Source organism: Myotis myotis, unplaced genomic scaffold (genome assembly GCF_014108235.1).
Source record: "Myotis myotis isolate mMyoMyo1 unplaced genomic scaffold, mMyoMyo1.p scaffold_m19_p_3, whole genome shotgun sequence".
In the NCBI taxonomy this organism is placed as follows: domain Eukaryota; kingdom Metazoa; phylum Chordata; class Mammalia; order Chiroptera; family Vespertilionidae; genus Myotis; species Myotis myotis.
The window spans coordinates 130057008-130077082 of record NW_023416335.1 but is presented as its reverse complement, the minus strand read 5'-3'; the positions used below and the strand labels follow the sequence as shown (position 1 = coordinate 130077082).

The window sequence follows — 20075 nt, the reverse complement described above, 5'->3', positions numbered from 1 at the left end:
AATCTCTGAATGCCTTTCCATTACATTTACAATCAAGAGTGAACTCCTGACCAGGCCTACAAGGTGGTGAGTAACGTAGACGTGCCCACCTCCATGCTCATTACCTTACCAGGCCCTGCCCTCACCATACTCCAGCCACACTGGCCTCCTTTCTGTTCCTCAAACACTCGAACGGTATTACTGCCTTAAGCCCTTTGCACTTGGTGCTGTAAGCTTTTCCCCTCTTGGGCTCTGCAAGAGGCAAGTCCTTCTTTTCACTCAGGATTCAGTTCAAATATCACCTTCTCAGATAAGCCTTCCCAGGTAACCTAAGCACTGGTAGCTTCAACTTTCATATCACTGTTTTATTTCAACTGCAATAACATTTTCATCAGAAATTATCTTCATACTCCAATGACTTTATTCACTTATGGCTTGTCCCTCTGACAAGAATGTAAATGGTGTGAGGGTGAGGATTCTATTAGTCTTGTTCTTCCTTCTTAGCTCTAGTGCCTTGGACTGACCCCACTCACATACATGCTCTTTCACATCTGTGGATTGCATGCATTGCAAACTGCTTCTAAAATACCTGCAAAAGTGCTCCTCTGATCAAAATCTCTTTTATATAGTGCAGACCCCGGTGGCAGCAAGATCCAAACTGGTCTCACTCATTTGTGGAATATAATGAACAACATAAACTGATGAACAAAAACAGATCCAGAGACAGAGAAACATCGATCAGACTGTCAAACCTCAGAGGGAAGGTAGGGGAGGGTGGGGGTAAGGTGGAGAGATCAAACCAAAGGACTTGTATGCATGCATATAAGCCTAACCAATGGACACAGACAACAGGAGGGTGAGGGCTTGAGTGGGGGGTGGGCGAGGGGGAGGGTAATGGGGGGGATAAGAACACATATGTAATACCTAAATCAATAAAGAAATTTTTTTAAAAAGAGAGAATATACTCAGTATGTGAAATGGGACACAGACAAGTCTGGATAATGCAGGATTCAATCCTCAGCAGATGGTGTCCATATTCACACAACAGCATTTCAACATCACCCACCAGTTTTGCTTATTATCTGTCTCCTGCACTTGAGTTTGAGCACCATAAGGCAGATTCTTTCAGTTCCTGTTTCGTTCATACAACAGTGCTGAGCACAGAGAAGCCTCTCAAATATATTTTTTAAATGAGTGAATGCAGGATAAACATAAGAGTTTTGTCCTGGGGAAGGGGCAGGGGGTGGGCTGGAAAGGGTCAATGGAGAGAAAAAGGAGACATTTTTGGGGTCAATGGGGGAGGGGAGAAAGGAGAAAGTATTGTTGAAATACTTTCAACAATAAAGATTTAATTAAAAAATTCTAATGATGACAAGTGTAACGTCACAATATTCTCTTAATTATCCAAAACATGACATTAGCTAAATGGGCCTCAGGTTGAACTTCTAACTGTTTTCTTTGTACCTTTATTTTGTGTGTGTCTTTGTACCTTTAAATACTTCTCTAGCTCCATGAAAAATGAAAAATTAGGATATAAAACCAGAGATAGACTGTAAACTCCATGAGGAGCAGGAACAATGTAACTGTTTTGCTCACTATTGTATCTCTAGCCTCTAGGCAGTTGCTTTTCTGGTAGTAAATAGAGCAATAAACAATTTTTAGTATGTAAACAACCAGTGAAAAATGCCTTTTCTTGGAGATGTGGCAAGAAACTATGACAATAAACCAAAATGCAGAACTTTTAAATCCCCAGAGCTCCCTTTCTAAAGGTAAGTATGATATGAAGTTACTTTCCTTAGTTGACCCAACAGGGGCATAGTTTTATTTATTTATTTATTTATTTAACTGAATTTTTTTAGAGAGGCAAGAAGAGAGAGGGCGAGAGAGAAACACTGATGTGAGAGCAGAACGTTGGCTGCCTCCTGCACGCGCCCTATTGGGGATTGAGCCTACAACCCAGGCATATGCCCCAACCTGGAATCAACTGGCAACCTTTCCATGCACAGGATGATGCCCAACCAACCAACTGAGCCACACTGGCCAAGGCAGCAGGGACATATTTTTAAAAAAATGTAGGTACTTTCCTACAGTAAGTTCAGTGAAAGTCTGTGAGAAGTCTACAATTCTGTAGTTTACTTAGAATCCTATATAATAAAAGCCTAATATGCTAAGTGTCCAGTCATCTGGTCGTCCGTTCAACTGATCAAAGCATAATATGCTAATAATATGCTAAGGCCGCTCAATCGCTTGCTATGATGTGCACTGACCACCAGGGGGCAGACAGTTGACTGATCAACCAGTCACTATGACGTTCACTGACCACTAGGGGGCAAACAGTTGACCGATCGACCAGTAGCTATGACGTGCACTGACCACCAGGGGGCAGACACCCTGACCGGTAGGTTAGCTTGCTGCTGGGGTCCAGTCAATTGGGACTGAGTGAGATGGGCCAGACATGCCTTGGAGCCCTCCCGTGACCCCTCCCCCCACCCCAGCTGGCCAACCTCCTGCGTCCCTCCTCAGCCCAGCGATCATTCACTGGTGGGGTCCCTCAGCCTGGCCTGCACCCTCTCGCAATCCAGGACCCCTTGGGATATGTCAGAGAGCCCGTTTTGGCCCAATCCCACTCAATACAGGAGCTGCCCCCTGGTGGTCAGTGTGCTCCCACAAGGGGGAGCGCCGCTCAGCCAGAAGCCAGGCTCACGGCTGGCAAGTGCAGCAGCGGTGGCGGGAGCCTCTCCTGCCTCCGTGGCAGCACTAAAGTCAACTGCCGTCAGTCAGACATCCTTCCAAGGGTTCCCAGACTGTGAAAGGGCGCAGGCCAGGCTGAGGGAACATCCCCTTCCAGTACACAAATTTCATGCACTGGGCCTCTAGTTTAGTATAAAATGCAACTATAACTTTCTCCCTGTTTCCCCAATGAGCTGTAATCCCTCAAAATTTCTTAAACAGCCATTCATAAAAAAATTAATCATGGTGATTTGGCACTGGAAATACACATGGAATGTGATTTCATTTGAGAGCAAACATGTTCAGAAGTGATAACACTGGCTGAGCTTTCAAATGCTAATCTTATCTCTTCCCAAAGCATTGGCTAACTGTTCTCTATCTGTCATCTTTACTACAGTAGGCAAAACAAACAAACAAACAAACACCTCAGAGAACCGAATCCTTTAGTCATCCAGACCCATTCCTAGTTTGACTAGAGGATAAAATCAGCCACCTTTTCTTTAGAGTAATATGGGCATAGGATTTCTGCTCTCCTCTCCCATGACTTGTTTTCTTTTATTCAGCTTTTCCATCATGATATCCAGGCATTTATGCTTACCATTCTCCACAATTCCAGTATGTAAGAGGAGACTCCAAATTCAGTAGAGAAAAGAAGAGATATAACAGAAACAAAAGGAGAAGGCTTTCTACAATCTATCAGGATGTGAGTACTGCCATCACACCTTTTATTATTTTTAAAAAGGTCCCGAATTAACAACCTTCAAAGTAAGTGTAAACTATTTTATGTTCTGAAATTCTTCCTCGAAGAAGGCTCAGGAAGATTATGAATTGAGCTCCCTAGGGTAAAAATCAAAGGAAGAATACGAAGAATATACTTTAAACCCTCAAGTCCTTTCTCACAATCATGTTGGGGAAAAAAAAGACACTTTGCTCTTTGGGCAGAAAAGAGGGTTGAGTGGCAAATAACCATCACAATCCTGTGGGCTCCTCAACGCAGCTGCTTTGCTGAGGAATCAAATGGAGATGGAAGCATCAATGTAAACAGGAGGACTGCTTGGAAAGCAAAGAGAGTCTCTCACCGCATGGGGGAGAATGGGGACTTACTTCCCAGGAAGTGGAGAGAGGACCCTGTGAGCTGTGGATCCAGCTCAATGAAATTTAAAAGATATGTTGCAGCTGCTGTAAGATTTAGGAGCCAAATCTGCACAAACCATTTTGCACATTGACTTCATTGCTTAATTCTGGTATGTGAGCGCCTCTTCTCATTGATGGTGCTCTTTGGAGCTTTTATTTGTAAACCGAGGCAGGAGGGAGACTTTGCTCTCTGAGATAGGACATTATTTAAAACTTTAAAAGCTGTATGGGTGCCAGGAATATTAACCTTTCAGTTCTACACCCAAAACCAAGATTACCTAATTAACAAAAACATACAACTAGCCCTAGCCAGTTTGGCTCAGTGGATAGAGCGTCGGCCTGCAGACTAAAGGTTCCCTGGGTTCGATTCTGGTCAAGGGCACATGCCAGGGTTGTGGGCTCAATCCCCAGTGGGGGGCATGCAGGAGGCAGACAATCAATGATTCACTCTCATCTCTTTCTCTCTCTCTCTCTCTCTCTCTCTCTCTCTCTCTCCCCCCCCCCCCTTCCTCTCTGAAATCAATAAAAATATATTTAAAACAAAACAAAACAAACCTCATTGGGGTTAAGTTTTAAAAAACCACATACATACAAATAAAAAAATAGACAAAATGAAAATAGGCCATGGTACAGGTTTGTGTAACTTTTAAAAAATGTCAGAACTTTGAAAACTTGGCATCCAAAGAGTATCCTGCAAATTAATCTGCTAAGGACATAAAATCACTGTATAGAGCCCTGTGTTTTAAGGCAGTACTGTGATTGCCTTGGTAACTTCTGATCACAGATTAAATGGGTGTCTTCTAACCACAAGTGAGATTTGAAAACGTCATTTCTTGTTAATCCTCCAACTTCCTTCCTCCACGTTTAAATATATCTTTGATCTTAAGTATTAAAACATTATTTTGTTGCAATTGCTTAACCACATCTGTTTTATATCCATAAATACCATTCAGATGGGACCATCTAAAAATTCTCATATTGTCTATTTTCTGTCTTTCATGACTTTCTAGATAAAGATAATACACAACAGTAGGCAAAACTACACAACATACTGCCCTTGTCTATTGCACTGGCTAACTATTAACCAGCACAAACTGTGGAAAAATATATGAAAGGAAGCATTTTGAAGGGGGGGGGGTGGTAATTTGGGAAAAAGAATCCATTTATTGTATGTATCAGCCTTATTATTATCTATCAAAAATGTCTTATCTAGGCAAAGAAAAGGAAGATGACAACAGCACCAAGCAAGGGATTAGGAGGAGCACAGAGATCAAATTTCATGATTCTAGTTGTGAGATGCTGTGCAACTTGCTCAACCTCTCTAAGCCCACCTTCCCCTTCTATAAAATAGAATAATCACACTACCACCCTCACAGGTGGAGAGAATTAGCGGAGATAAAACGTGCAACCCACACACTTAGCTCGGAACCTCACACATTGAATGAGCATCAAAATCAACATTTCCTTCTTCACCATCAACAGCACTATGTCTTAAAATCTTTTCTGGCTCATCAGCCCTTTAAACATCTGAAATTAGCAAGCACTAGCTGGTACTTGCCATTCAACCACTGTGTTCTTTCCTCAAAGATGCCAAGCAACTTGCCCCAGCTTCATCTTTTTTAAATCCTGGTCTCCACTCTCTTCTACAACCCAAGTGGCCCATTTATTACTTCTCCCTGCGAGCACAATTATATTTGAAGAATGTGGGTTTGTGTAGAGCAGTGTTATGTGCACAGTTAGGCTTGCTTCCTATAGTCATCGGTGCCTACCAGCAGTTCTAAATTTCCTCCTACCTTCCAAGTCACCGCCTCGCCGTCAACTGAACGTCAGCGAGGTCAGGAAGCACAAAGTTGCTAAATACCCACATCCATGAGTAGAATGCTGATGCACATTCAGAGTGCTGATAGTAAATGATTCAGTCAAACATACACATGGCATGATTCACTAACTCACAGTTTGGTTCTGAAAATCTCTACCAAGATGTTGGTGCTGTGCCACCAGCTAGGGGTACCAACATGAGGCGATTTAGGCAGGTAGACAGGTAAGTAAAATGATGTGTTCTGTATGTTTTAAGCACACAATTTTTCTTAATGCTATAGGAGCACAGGGTAAGATCACTAAACACAGTGGGGATGGGGCCAGGAAAGAAGGGCAAACAGACATGAGGAAGGGTTTCTGTGAGGAGGCATCATCTCAGCCAGACGACTGGAGAGGCTGTCAGGGCCTCTGAGGCTAAGTGGTGAGTTCGCAACTGTACCACACTGTTCACAGTTAGGTGACACTGGAATGAAATTTACCATCTGGGGAGTGGCAGAGATAAGCACCAGCCACATCACAGAGAACCTGTATAATTTTTGAGGGTTTGGACTTTACCCTTCAGGTAATGCAATGTCATTGGAGGATTTGAACCAAGGTAGATGCATGGTCAGCCTTCCATCATAACTCCAGATGGTATGTGTGAGAGAGAATCTTTAAAATTACAGAATTCACCATTCATTTTGTTGGATAATGAAACGAATACCCTGGGAGGGACTAAACCATATATCAGCACATTCTTGTCTTTCCTGTATTACCTCTCAAATGCCAGGACACGAATTTTCAGGGAAAGATGCAAAATTAGGCCCCTTTGTAATCCAGCTCTTCTAAGCAATTTTTAAAAATAATTCAGGCCAATGACTCTGTCTCATTCTACTTTAGCCCTTAAAATGAACTTAACTTTGTTTTTTTCCTTTTTCTGATTTAAAGAGATTTTTCAATTCTTGATTTTATAGTCTTGATTCGAGTTTTTTTTTTGTCTTAGATCCTACTCTGAACTCACACATTTCCAAATTTCTGGGTTGGTTACTTGATTGTTGAGGTAGCAATAGTCAAAGAGTCAGTCAAGAGACCTCTAGAAAAAGCCTTTAAGTTGTACAATGTCAGAAAACAGAAGCTGTTTTCTGTTACAAATGCTTGAACAAGTCAGCACTCCATCAAAAGGAATATAACAGTTTAATGTTCTGTCAGAGAATGGAATGCATGTTTACCTGAAGTAATGGCCTGATAAAAGGAACTCGAGTCTGTCTTGATGGATACAAAACTTACTCAAAGATTAACCTGGACAATCAATCCCTTAAACTCTAAACACAATCACCCATAAGAAAATAAACCCTGAATTCGTAATGAAAACAATCCCAAACTGTTGATCATACACACTTACTAAATTCAACACATACTGCCCCCTCCCCACGTCCCAAGAAAGGGACTTTAAATGTAAAAGTGAATTTTTCTTGACAGCAGCTAACATTTACCTAGGTTTTCTGGATACCTGGCACAGTACTAGCCCTTCTCATGTATTGGCTCATTTAATCCTCACAACCACCTAAGGAGTTAGACACCATTGTAAACCTCATTTTACAAATGAGAAAATCAGAATGTTAGCAGAATTAAGTGACTTAGAGTCATCCAAAAGAGGTGACTCCAGATCTGAGTCTGCAAAGTTATTAATACATACTATACATAAAATAGATTGAGGCTCCTTTTGGAAGACATTAATAAACAATGTCTTTCATAAATTTAGAAAGTTTAGATTTTTTCATCACTCAAGGTTTAGAAGGATAATATGACCCTAGGGCTATGAATGGAAACTCCTGGTCTGTAGAGAACTGCTCTGTCCATCACCTCTTTGCCTCTTACAACTTGTGAGGCAGCCAAGGCATGTGTTAGCATCCTTAGTTTCAAAGATCCATGCTGACCGAGATCCAGACCCTTCCCTAATCTCAGATCACAGTTACATAATCTCATTTCCCATAATCAGCCCTAATCTCTCCATGCTTTTCAATGGCCGCGGGTTTTTAATTACTACAGCCGTCACACAAAAGTAGCAAACAGAGTAGAAGTCTGATCTGTCTGCTGGCATAATCCAGTCCCTAAAGATTAGAGACACCACTTACTGAACATCAGTTCTGGGTCAATGTCCACCTATTATCTCATTTAATCTTTGTATTCTTCTATGTACTGTTACCCCAGTAGACACATGAGGGCATTGGGGCCTAGAGGAAGCAAGTAAATAGCACGCGCATGGTCTTGGTGAATAATGGAGCTGGGACTTAGGCCACATTCTCTCTGACTCCAAAGTCCACGCTCCTTCAAGTGTCTGTGAGATCAATGGGTCAAACACTGTGTGCAAACATAATTCACAGTATAGCTGGAAAACATGGATGAGGTCTGGAAAATACTTTTTTATCATAGTAAAAATCTGTGAGGGCCAGCTACAAGACAGGTATACAGCACATTATTCCTAGGTTAAAAAGGTAAAGAAGGAAGGGGACCAGAAGAAGAGGGAGCGGGTGAAAGGAGTAGGGAGGAAAGTGGGGGGAGGAAGGGAGAGAGGAAGGTGCTAAGTATTATTAGTACATTTTACAGAAGAGGAAATTCAGGTAGGAAAAGGTGAAGCAAAGTTAAGTAATTTGCATAGGATCTCCTGGCAAGCTGGAGTCAAGAACCAGAGGTAAAACCTAGGTGCTTTTGACCCAAAAGCCATACTCTTTCCATTCTCCCTTGACAAGGGGCTATCTTTCTGTTCATGCGAAAAATGACCTCTTCTTCCGGATAGGGAAAAGTAGGATATCACTCACCAATCCATGAGAAGGACTCACGTTCGGCCCCCCCTCCCCAATTCTAGGGACAGCATAGAGTTCAGGAATGCAGGCTCTGGTGCTGGCCGCCTGGCTCAGAAGCCAGCGCCTGTGTGCAGTTCGCTCGGTGACCTTGGAGCATGATAGAAAGAAGTAACCGCGCTCTAGGTGAACTATCTGGAGATATCATTATACACACTTAGCTGTTTTTCTGGTTTTGTTATAGTAGGAAATGAAAGCAATCCAATTATTCAGGACTGCAGTGGGTGGAAAGCCCGAGTTCTTTGGATAAATGGCTCCAGCTTTCCCTTCCATTCAGACAGTGGGGACTTTTAAAGGCACTTTCTCTCAGACAGGAGGCACCACACTGATAAGCTTACCAATTGCTGAAGGCTAAGGATAATAGTAAACGTTTATTTAGTATTTCCCATGTGCAAGTGCTGGACGGAGGGCTTTCCTGCGGATTATTTCACTGAATCTTCATGACCGTCTTTGAGAAGTGTACTCTTGCTGTCCATGTTTTGTAGCTGTGGAAACGGAGGCTCAGAGATCTCGTGCTGAGCCAACCACAGCAGGCTGTCCAGCTGCGGGCTGCTCGGTCCATCATACTCTGCCGTGCTGTGTCCATGATCTGTGTTCAGATGATGCCAGGACCTTTCAGCTAACACTTTTGTTTCCGCTAAACCTGATGAGTAAGTCCCATAGCGATGCTGCTGACAAGGGTGTTCCCGTGGTCATTTGTTTAAAAAATCGTCGTGTTAAAGCAGAAAATGAATAACAGAGCAAAGGTCCTAACTTGAGTGGCTGGTAGTTTTGAAAAACAGGCAGAGCATAAAGATGTCATTATTAAATAGTTTTCTAATATGCTCACAGGCACTTAGAGTTGCTTTTGAAAACAGCGTGAAAATAGGGTCAGGACCGATTGAATGAAGTGATCCCTGAAGCATCTTTTTTTCTAAGAGTGTACTAATTTGCAACACCATCTTAAAATATTTTAAAACCTGCCCTCTGCAGATAAGAGTATGATTTTATTTGAAAGACACCAAGGTTTAGACAGTAATTCTTAATTCCATAAAGTAAAATGGCCCTTTTACCGTTTATAAGGGCCCCCCCGCACAGCAGTCAGATGAGGCACCCATTTGACAGCTGAGGAGACTGAGGGAGAGGCAGGTGCCCTGACTTTGTGAGCCTTGTTGCTCCCACAACCATTTACCCTCCTGGTGGGACTAAGGAGCTGGGTCAGAAGCTACCTCTCCCTCACCCAGAAGCTCAGCTTTCCTGCCTCAGTCTTCCCCATATAAGACTAAAAGCTATCATCTCCACAGACAAATTAAAACCAAAAAAGCTCACACTGTACAGACTGCACATCTATGTATGTATACCTAAATATGGCTAAGTGGAATCGAGTCTTTAGAATTCAACAGCCTTGGCTTCACATCCAAGATTTTCTGCTTACTTGCATTTTATTCTTCTTTTAATTTGGGGCACGTTTTCTTAAACTCTCTGAACTTTAAGTTCCTTATTTGTTTAAAAAAGTGATATCAACAATAGTATTTACTTCATAACTTTTTGGGGGCGAGAATCAAATGAGACGTACCCGTGCAGTTTGCACCTCATCGTGGTGCATAATCAACAAGTATATATTAACTTATCAACTACTCTTATTATTTCCTTATTCAATAGGCTGCTTTCTCTTTTTAAGCTGCTTGTCATTTGGACTATTTTGTATAACTTTCCTTTCATGGGAAGGGGATAAAGGTAAAGGAGATAAAATTGAAGGAAATTTTTGTTTAATTTGCTAAGAGTACTTATGAGTGTTAAAGAAGGCAGATAACATAAGGAAGTAATGCTATTAATCTCTAAGGATTATTTTATTTATTCATGCAAAAGCAGAAATGGCTAACAATGAATGTATTTCTTACATTTCTTACAGCATTTGGATTTGCTATAATATTTCATGATTCATTATTTTAGCAGAAAAAGAATTGATTGTGTACTAAGTGTAAGTCGTTGTGCCCTTAGATAGTCCATCTCACTTAATCAATACAACTAATAGGTGGTTATTTCTGTACCCATTTTAAAGATTGGGAAAGTAAAGTTCAGAGAAAAATACCTACTGAAGGTCACATAGCTAGTCCGTGGCAGAACCAATACTACATTTGATCTATAATTCAATGTTTTCTGTTTTCTCACATGACCTCCAGTTTTGCTTAGTTAATTATATTGCATATTCATGGAAAACAATGCTCTATATGGTGAACAAAGTAACCTTTATAATCATCAACCAAACACATTTGTGTATATAAGAGAGCCAGCACAGTAGTTAAAAATGTACCTTGTTTTGCCCTGGCTGGTGTGGCTCAGTTGGAATGTCAGCCCATACATCAGAAGGTGGAGGGTTCTATTCCTGGTCAGGGCACATCCCCAAGTTGTGTGTTGAAACTCCAGTCAGGGCACCTACTGGGGGTAGCCAACTGATGATGTTTCTCACATCAATGTTTCTCTTTCTCTTTCTCCCCTCTCTCTTCCTCTCTCTAAAATCAATTTAAACATTTTTTAAAAATTTGCCCTGTCTTAACAAAAGAAAAGGAAAAAAGCCTCAAAAAAGTATATCAGCACCTAACAACCTGAATCAGGCATTTACTCTTTCCACAACACGATGAGTACCTGATATGAGCCACTCTGCTAGGCAACTGAAATTATGAAAAAGTTTTTGGTCCAAATTCTATCACTGGCAGCTGTTCCTAATATCTGAGTTGCATTTGCTTTTGATTCCATGTTCCTGTAAACAGAATTTGTATCTCTGACGTGCTAAACAAGCCACACTAACGCACTGTGGCTGTGCCAGCTAAATCTCTTTGGGTGTTATTCTTGGCAGTAAACACGTGGAGTTGGCAGAGGAAGGACCTTATCTGAATTTCCTCATCTGTGAAATGGGATTTTTAAAAAAAACCTGTACCTACCTCCCAGAAGAAAAGTTCTCCCAATTAATTAATCTTGGAACTGTTTTCTACTGAGTGCCACTCTGGTTGATCTTATTAGCAGGGTGATTTGATTTTATAAAGCAATTATGGAAACTCTTTAAAATGGCTACACATTTAAATGTCAAAATTTGACACACACACTACAGTAAATCCTTTCCTTCATGCTGAATCATTTATGTGTGACATTTGTACAGACGCAGAACAATAAACAATCAAATTGCTTTTGAATTTAAAAGTCTATTAAAATTGTTTAAGAATAAAAAAGATTCAAGTTTCAAAAGGGGAGAAAAAGGCAGCCCACTATTTTCTAAGTATTATTAAGGTATAGAGTATGGCACATTACCAAAAAAAAAAAAAAAAATACATGTACTAAAGTTTTAAAAATACTTTCCTGGCCAGGGGTTAAGAATATTGTTTTAATGTTATAATTTGTTGCAAAACAATGAAAGAATAACATAAACCCTATTTTGTAGTGCTTTTGTACATAAAATTAATGCCATACAATATTAAAAACATGCTAATAACCTCTCTTTCATTTTTCATGAATGTTTTCTAATGCCTTTATTATCTCTGCATTTCAATGCCCATTTTGGACCACCTGGAGGCAGAAAGCGCAAGCCATGCACCCTATCTAACCAGCAGAATTCCATGTCAGAGCCAGTTCTCCGCTTAACAGAACACATCAGAGGCCTCTGAGCAGGCCTGGCCGAATAGAGCAGCTTTCTAAACTGCCAGAGATCCAAACTAAAGCAATCACTGAGGTTTTCGCTGGTCATCAGAAATGGAAATCCCTAATGTGTTGACTATTTCAGAAGCATTAAATTGTAGGTTTACATAGAACCATAAATAATGATGTGTGACTGCTGAGGTTTGTTTTGCAATCCCTGGGTTTTCTGGATGACATTAGAAATCACTTTATATGAAGCACTTTTACCCTTCCTCCCTCCTCTTCATCTCAAGTTCAGCAGTTAATGTAAATCTGAACGGCCATCCATATGTCCTGAACAACACGTGCCAGGACAGGAGCAAGGAATTTGTAACACAGCCCATTTCTCTGCAACGCTCTGCTTGGAAATCAAGGAATCCGTGTGCTTTCACAGGCAGTCGTCTAGAAAGGCCTCGAGAAAGGGACTCCCAGGAAACAGCAGAAACCTCGGCATAAGGGGGTCCCTCACAAAAGACAGCCCCTATTAAATTGTAATTCTTTGAGGTTTTACTCAAAACCCTCAACTACCCTTTAGGACCACATTCTAAGCCAGTTGTGAGATACACTTGAATGGAAAGACTGCTGGCTTCAGAGATTTTATGTCAAGTTGAAAAAGAGGCAAAAGTTCTAAGCACCCACAGTGCTTTTGTTCAGAAGATGAAATTCTGCTCTTGAAAGGGCAACAGAGTATGTGCAAACAAGGCCAACACCAGGCCCCACATCCTACTGTGCTGGGTCCTCCCAGGTCCACAGCCTGCCACACTATGCATTTGGGTGAGGGGGGGAGGGGGGAGGCTTCTGCAAAGGTGAAGGAGGCTGAGGCTTTCTTTTTCAAGAATGCTTGCTCTTTTGTGCCCTTTTGTATTGTCACCCTAGAGAGCAAAGGCGTTCTTTGAAGGGTAACTGCCCATTTTGAGTGACTCTCTGTGCACCCAGAACACAGAAAAGGCACCCTGGCTGCCGCCCTTCATGCCCACATTCTAATCCACAGCACTCAAAGCACCAAGGCAACAGCTACACCTGCAGAGGCAAGTGCTGAATTCCTGCACCCAGATCACGAAGGAGAGCTACCGCTGCCTCTGTAAGAGCCTGGATCACTGCCCCGATGCTGGATGTGCTTTCAGTGGGCAGCTCTCTAGTCTAGGCTCTGCCTGTGCTTAGAGGAGGACAGCGTCACTGCCACTGCCACTGCTCAATTTTCTGAAGAATCCCTGCTCTCTTGGCCGGCGCAGGGGTCCAGCTGATGTTCCAATAGTCTCCTGTCAACAATGAGAAAAGGACTGTCATGGCTTCTGATGGCTAAGGAAAACCAGCTGCTGGCTACTGGGCTTGCCCCAACTCTCCAGTGAGGTCAGTTCTAGAGAGAAGCTCAGGAAAGGAGGTAGGTGAGAGGTGTTCCTGAGAGGATACTGAACCTGCGAAAATCCTCAGCCAAGTGCCTTCCACAAGAACAGTCTTCCCCTGAGGCAACAGTCCTTTTCCAGCCCGTCTTGCCAGCTGCAGACCCCCTCCTCTTCCCTGGCTTCTGAGGGTTCATGCTAGGGAGTGGGCCAGAGATACTACTAAGATCAGTGACTCGCCCAGGACTTGTCCAAGACTTGCCTAAGCCTCAGTGTCTGCTGGCGCTGGAGCAAGAGCCAAGCACAGGACCCATTCCCCCATGCTCCCCACCAATGCCTTTCTGCTACATGATCAGATGCCCTCCATGGCTACTGCATGCTCCCAGACACTGGAGACGGCAGGAGCAGAAGAGACACGCAGGCCCAGGGAGGCACTCACTACCTTTGTGAGCCTACCTCCTCTGGTCGCCTGCCTTTGCCTTAGGATCCTTCCTTACGGAGAGGATTTAAAGATCAGAAGAGAGAAAGTAACAGTGGGTACTGCTAATATAGCAAAGTGTAAATACCATTCTTATTAGAGAGAAGTGCCAAGGAGCAGGTGAAATGGCTAAAAGCAGACAGTCTAAATTTAAACCTCTTTCTCCCCGTTGGCTGGGTCATAATCATAAAATAATGGTTATCATTTTTATTCACACCAAAGCAATGGCTACACGAATCTCAGAACCAAAGGGTGCTTAAACGCCATCTGGTTCAAGCCTCTATTTTACTAGTACCTTCAAAATTTTAGAACTGGGAGGCACTTAGAAATCGCCTAGTCCTACTTTCTCATTTTACAGTTGAGGAAATTGAGGTTGGAAGAGATTCAAATCTCTTTCCAAAGTCACACAACTCAGTATCCAGCCTAATAAAAGGACTCCATCCCCTAATATCCAAGTCGATGTGGCTGCCTAGGAAAACAGTGAACTGTAGCCAAAGACAAAGACAGCAACATAAAGAACAGTCTTCCTTTAGATGACACACATTGAGATCTCAAAAAAAGAAACATGAGGCCTAATTATAAGAAAATCACTCCCCACCTCCTTTTTTGGTTCTTTTTTTTTTTTTGTGATGTGATGTGATGATAACAATTCCCTCAAACTCCCAGCCCCTGTTAACAGTTCTTCCTGTGCCCACAGTCAAGTAAAAAGGAAAAACACATTTTGCAACATCTAAAAATCACTGAGGATACAGTCAATGGTTTCTATGAGACAAAGTCTATACAAACTAACCTTGAAAACAGCATACATTATAAAAGCATCCTGGTGTTGCCTCAATTTGTTTCATAAATGTTCTGACTACACAGGTGACTTACACCCAAAAGCAGTCCCCTGCAGCTGTTGGATTCATGTACTAGAAAAAAAGATAAAAGATCACTCCTAAGATTGATTTGCAGCCAAATGCCTTACCCTAATTTACAAAAGGGAACACTAAGGTAATCAAGAAAAGGAAAACAAAAATCTCCCAAACTTGCATAATGGATAAAAATGTCACTGCATGTTGCCTGGGAAAGACAAAAAGGATACCGTGCAGAAATGAATGCATGGCCTCAGTCAGAAGAGCAAGTGCAAGAACACCAGGGATAGGATGCTAAGTCTCCAGTCCAAAACAAAATAAACCCTCAGCATCACACAAGGGGAACTCAGAAAGCAAGAGTGTGGAAATATGGAAGTGAATCAGAGATGGCGATAAGATTTCCATTTTCTATTTCTATTTTCAATTCTAATTCTCTCACTCATTTTTACTTTTAAAGAATTTAACATCCTTGATGCCACATATAGCCTTTGTTTTCATACATTCCTAGTTTGCTGTGTGTTCATTACAGTCTATAAACAGACATCAGCCTGGAATGGGCAGCACTGAATCCACAGATTCAGATTTGTCTGTCTGTTTTGCTGGTGAAGCACCATATACCTGCAATAGTCAGTTTTTCTCTGGTTGTTAAGTTAACCAGTAGGCAATTCTCTTCTCAGGAACAACAAATCCAGACTGTAACTACAGTAAGCCACTGTGCTGGGATAAAGACTATATATATATATATATAGTCTCCTTTAATCCTTACAACCACCATGTGCGAAAACTCTTTACGACTATTTTATAACCATCATACAGATTACAAAATGCAATTCCCAAGAAGTTTAACCATTTGCCTAAGGTCATTTATCTCACCAGTGGTAAAACAGGAATTGGAATCTAAGTCTTCAAACCTAGAGCTAGATGACACCCATTGTGTGTCCACTCTACCTGCGGCGCTCCCTAGCTATGGGTGGGAAGGGCATGTGAGTGCAGACCGTGCATAAAACCTCCAATATTCAGACCAGCCATTTGGGCAGGGATTCTTTTTTTTCCCTGGTGATGGAAAGATGTCAATCACCTACCATTAAAGAACAAATGTGACTCGCAATTTGTTATGTTCAAATCAGCAGTTAGACATAAATACAATTTAGCAATTTTAATTGGTTTGGCACAGGCCTTCAGATTTCCATATGGTTATTTCCTTGTTTTATGTTAAATGTAATTGACTTAGCACTTGAATTTTAAAATCTTGGCAGAATGTATCAATTAAAAGCTACACAAAATAGAATTACTCAAAGCACACACTCCAAATTGAGTGACTCTAAGGATAAGATGAAAAAATGCTCTTTTCATAATTTTTTTTTCTACAAACTTGCATTATCACCCAAATATCATCCTCATACAGACAATAGAGGGATGTCTTCTTGGAACAACAAAAGCTAAAAAGTAGTCTATTTGCTTCTCTGAGAACTAATGTATGCCTAAAATGGCCTTTTTTTTACACTGTTTGCAAGATGGATTTTTTTCTTAATATTTTTAAAACTGATAGCAGTAAGGAAAACTCTCACAAACCATCTGAAAACTAAAATGTGAGTACATCAATAAATCGGCCATCAGGCCCATTAAGTTGATAGGCACTTTTTAAAATGGTCTTGAAAAATATACTGTCCAATTGTTATTTAATATACAGAGTGTTATATTAAAATAAATGATTATTGATCGAAATAGATGTTCTTTCTGAACCTAAGCCACAATTTCCTTCAAACTGCAAAACCATATAATATAAATAAAATGCAATCAGACAGCTGAAAAAATGCAAAATGCATTCATTTCTGTAGACTTGTGGTTAAATTTGTTATAATTGCTCCTCATAGGTATTGTCTATGTAATTATTTTCTGAGGGAATTTTCACACTTATTTAGCTTAACTGAAAGGCCAGAACATCTGGTGCACCCATGATTCTTGGAGAGCTGCATAACCGCAATTAAAGTTTACTATTATTATTACTTTTATTAAGTTCTAATTTTATATCTTGGGTAATATATACTAAGAGAGCAAAAAACTGTTTACCTTAAAATAGAACTCTCCTATTGAGGCCATCTTTATAAATGACCATTGAAACTATTGATTTAGTAGATACCCTTGCTGGCAATTCATCTTACTTCTCTTAATATTTGATTTCCTCATGCTACTCTCCATCCATCCAGAGTTACACAGGAAGTTTCTTGTACCTTTTGGATTAGAAAATTTAGCAATATTAACAAGGATCTAATCCCTCTCCCCCTCATTTCCACAGATTATGTTATTGATTTCATACTATTTCTAGTGTCCCCCATTTTCAGTGGCAAGAATGTGGAATTGCTAGAAGTATCCTTAAAGGAGACCTTGAAGGTCATTAGACCCCAGGCAATGAATGCCTTCATTCAGCAAGGGCACTGCCCTCCTATGCCTGCAAGTCCTTTAACATCAGCAAGTTCCCCCAAAGGGCTTGCACTTTAATTTGGTCTGAGCAGGTCACATTTCTAAAATATTTAGCTATCTCAAATGACCCTGGTCGGCAGCACTGAGTCACTAACACCATGGCGTTTCAGGCTAGATTGACCTCTTTCTAGTTTTCAATGGAATTATTCCATGTAATCAGATTTACACAGCCATTTAATCAAAGTGAGAAGGAAGATTACAGCGCTAACATGTGTTTCGCAAAGCAAGGGTGCAAGGATCATCAATCCTACTGACACTCAAAGTGACATGATAGTATGTCGCCCTCCTTTGGAGTGTTGGTCATTAACCTGATCTGTCTCCAGTGCTCTTGTTTAAATAGGACGGTTTAGGCTCTTTTTCTGAACTAGTAGATAGAGATTTCTCCACCCAGATCTCACCACTGCCATTCATGTGAGCAGATGCTACTGTAACAGGGAATGGGTTCTATGCTCTTGCATATTATTCCTGCAAAGCAGAAAACTTGTACAAATCAAGTAATTACATCGGAACCTCTCTTTCCTCGCCAGCCTTTAACACCTGCATTTCCGCAGCACGCTGCGGTGACCCCAGGTGTGGCCTTCACTGCTCTGCCTATAAACCAACCTGCCTGCAAGAAGGGAACTGCACTCCCTTCCTCTCCTCCTAGGCCTCTGCCCTAGAAACCTTACAAACCTTTCTGCCAGGCAATGCCCCTTCCCCCAGCTCTTCTCCACACGGGTGCGATGACCTTGATTCTTCCTGATTCCTTCCGAATATGTACATCTCCTAAGCCTAGACATCTATTGAAAATATGATGCGAAGCGCACCCTTTAATACAGCATTTCCCCTACAGTGATGCCTTCATTCTGAACTGACGATTTCCCTTTCCCCCCACACTTCTACCCCTTCGACACATTTCAGGAATTGCAATCTCGGATAGAACCTCTGGGGGGTGAAAGGGCAGCCTTACCCAACCCGGGACAGACACACACAATTCCAACAGGAAGAAGTGAGAAGAGGTAAGAACTGCAGTGGTGAAAAGAACTGTGGCTAGGAGCAACGTGGGGGCCCTTTCTAAATGACAAGCCACATACCTGCTTCAGTGGGTTGCGGGATCTAATTGTAGCCCTGGGCGGTGCTTTACCCAGTGTTTAAGTGTATAATGCACAATTTAGCAGCACTAAGAATTACCTCAATAACTATCATTAGAGGTGCCCATTTTTTTTAAAAAAGAGAAACTTTCTATTCTGTAATGAAAGAAGGTGGGTGCGATGTATAGGCATCACCTCATCCAGAGCTCTCTGGAGAGCTCCCCCATAGCTGCAAACCCCGCAAATGCTGCAGGGAACCAAGTTTCCGCGGCGGGCCAGGCAGGTTCCTTGCCCCGCGGAGCGCTGCTACTAAAGGAACTCGAGGTCGGCTTCGCTCCCGCGGTGACACCCGCGTCCCCGCGAGCCCCGAGCCCACTTGGGGGCTGCACAGAAATCTGGGTGCGAGGGCGCGCGAGCGAGTGTGGCGTACGGGGAGCTGTTTTGTAATCTCCCGGAATCCGAGGGAAAATGTCTCCCTTGCAAAGACATGCCTTTCCGTGATCACTTAAAACTCTCCGACCAAAGAGCAGATCCTTCCTCCTTACAGGAACTGCGGCTCGTACTGACAGCTCCAAACTTAACGGCTGAGGCTGCGAACTTGGCACCGGCTCCCTCTCATCACTCCCCCTCCGCTTCTCCCGGGCTCAGCCGGCCCGGGCGGCTCGAGCTCGCACGCCACGCCCGCCTCCCCCGCACCCCCTCGGCGGGTCCGGCGGGCACAGCCCCGGACGCCCAGGCAGGTAGTGCCGGGACGCGCCGGCCTCCGGGCGCGATTTTCTTGGAGAGCCGGCGAGCTCCCGGGTGCGCCCTACTCACTTGTGTCTTCTTCATAAGGAAAGGCAGCGCTGTGATCCAGCCCAGGCAGCGGTGTGGCGACTCCGTTTAGCTGTTCTGGAGCTCCAGCATATTGCACGAGCAGCGGCTGCAGATAGTCCACGCATTGGGTAGCCCGAGCGCAGCGCCCTCTCCACGGCCCGTGCTTCCCGCGGCGCTCCCGGTCCCGGCGCAAGGCGGCGAATGAAACCCCGGCCGGCGCGCCGCCAGCACTTTTATATCGCTCCCTCCCGCCTGCTCCGGACACGCCTCCTTCCCTTCCGGAGCCCCGGAGTGGCGAGTCCGGGCCCTGGCGCGAAGTGGGGGGTGCGGGGGGAGGACGGGGAGATCGGGAGGGCGTCGGAGCCGCGGGGATGGCCCAGAAGTTGGACAGATCGGGTTAAGCGCGTCCAGTTGCCTGCGGGCCCCGGACGCGCACCGGCAGGAGGCCACGAGGGCGCACGGGCTCCAAGGGCGAAGCTTAACAACCTGCAGCCGCTGCAGGCGCTGCGCGCCAGACGCGGCCAGTTCCAGCGCGGCCTCTGGGCTGCTCAGGGGCTCACCTGGCACCGCCCGGACAAACGAAATACTTCGCCGCTTGGCGAAGGCCTGGTACAGGGGTGTTTGGAGAGAGGACTCAGGAGCCTAGCCAATAATTCACCCTGCCCCGCTCAGGGACTCAATTAGGATTTAGACCATTGTCTTACCCCTCTATTTTTTTTTTTTTAACAATTACTTTAGTGAATAAACATTTAATAATTAGACGAATTGTTCCCTCAGGGTTAAGTATTGCTAAGGGAGGTGCTGTTTTCAGAAGGGTTCACTGCTGCTTCTTTAGAAATTAAGATTGAAAGGAAGTGTAGATTATTAACTATGCAGGTTGCAGACCA

The 20075-nt window shown here is 43.0% G+C and overlaps 1 protein-coding gene across 6 annotated transcripts in view; it reads right to left on the bottom strand.

The window, feature by feature from the left end:
• Positions 1 to 19419, bottom strand: part of KITLG (KIT ligand) — a 94583-nt gene extending 75164 nt beyond the window's left edge. The window contains exons 1-2 of one of the 6 annotated variants that reach the window (XM_036297773.1): positions 19189 to 19414; positions 14758 to 14878 (exon numbers count right to left, since the gene is read on the bottom strand). In XM_036297773.1, the coding sequence (XP_036153666.1) occupies positions 14758 to 14775 (18 nt within the window). In that variant the 5' untranslated portion in view covers positions 14776 to 14878; positions 19189 to 19414. Of the gene's footprint in view, positions 1 to 14757; positions 14879 to 19188 lie in introns of all 6 variants that reach the window. The other 5 variants (XM_036297775.1, XM_036297776.1, XM_036297770.1 and 2 more) reach the window with 5 other exon arrangements.
• Positions 19420 to 20075: the final 656 nt, after the last annotated feature.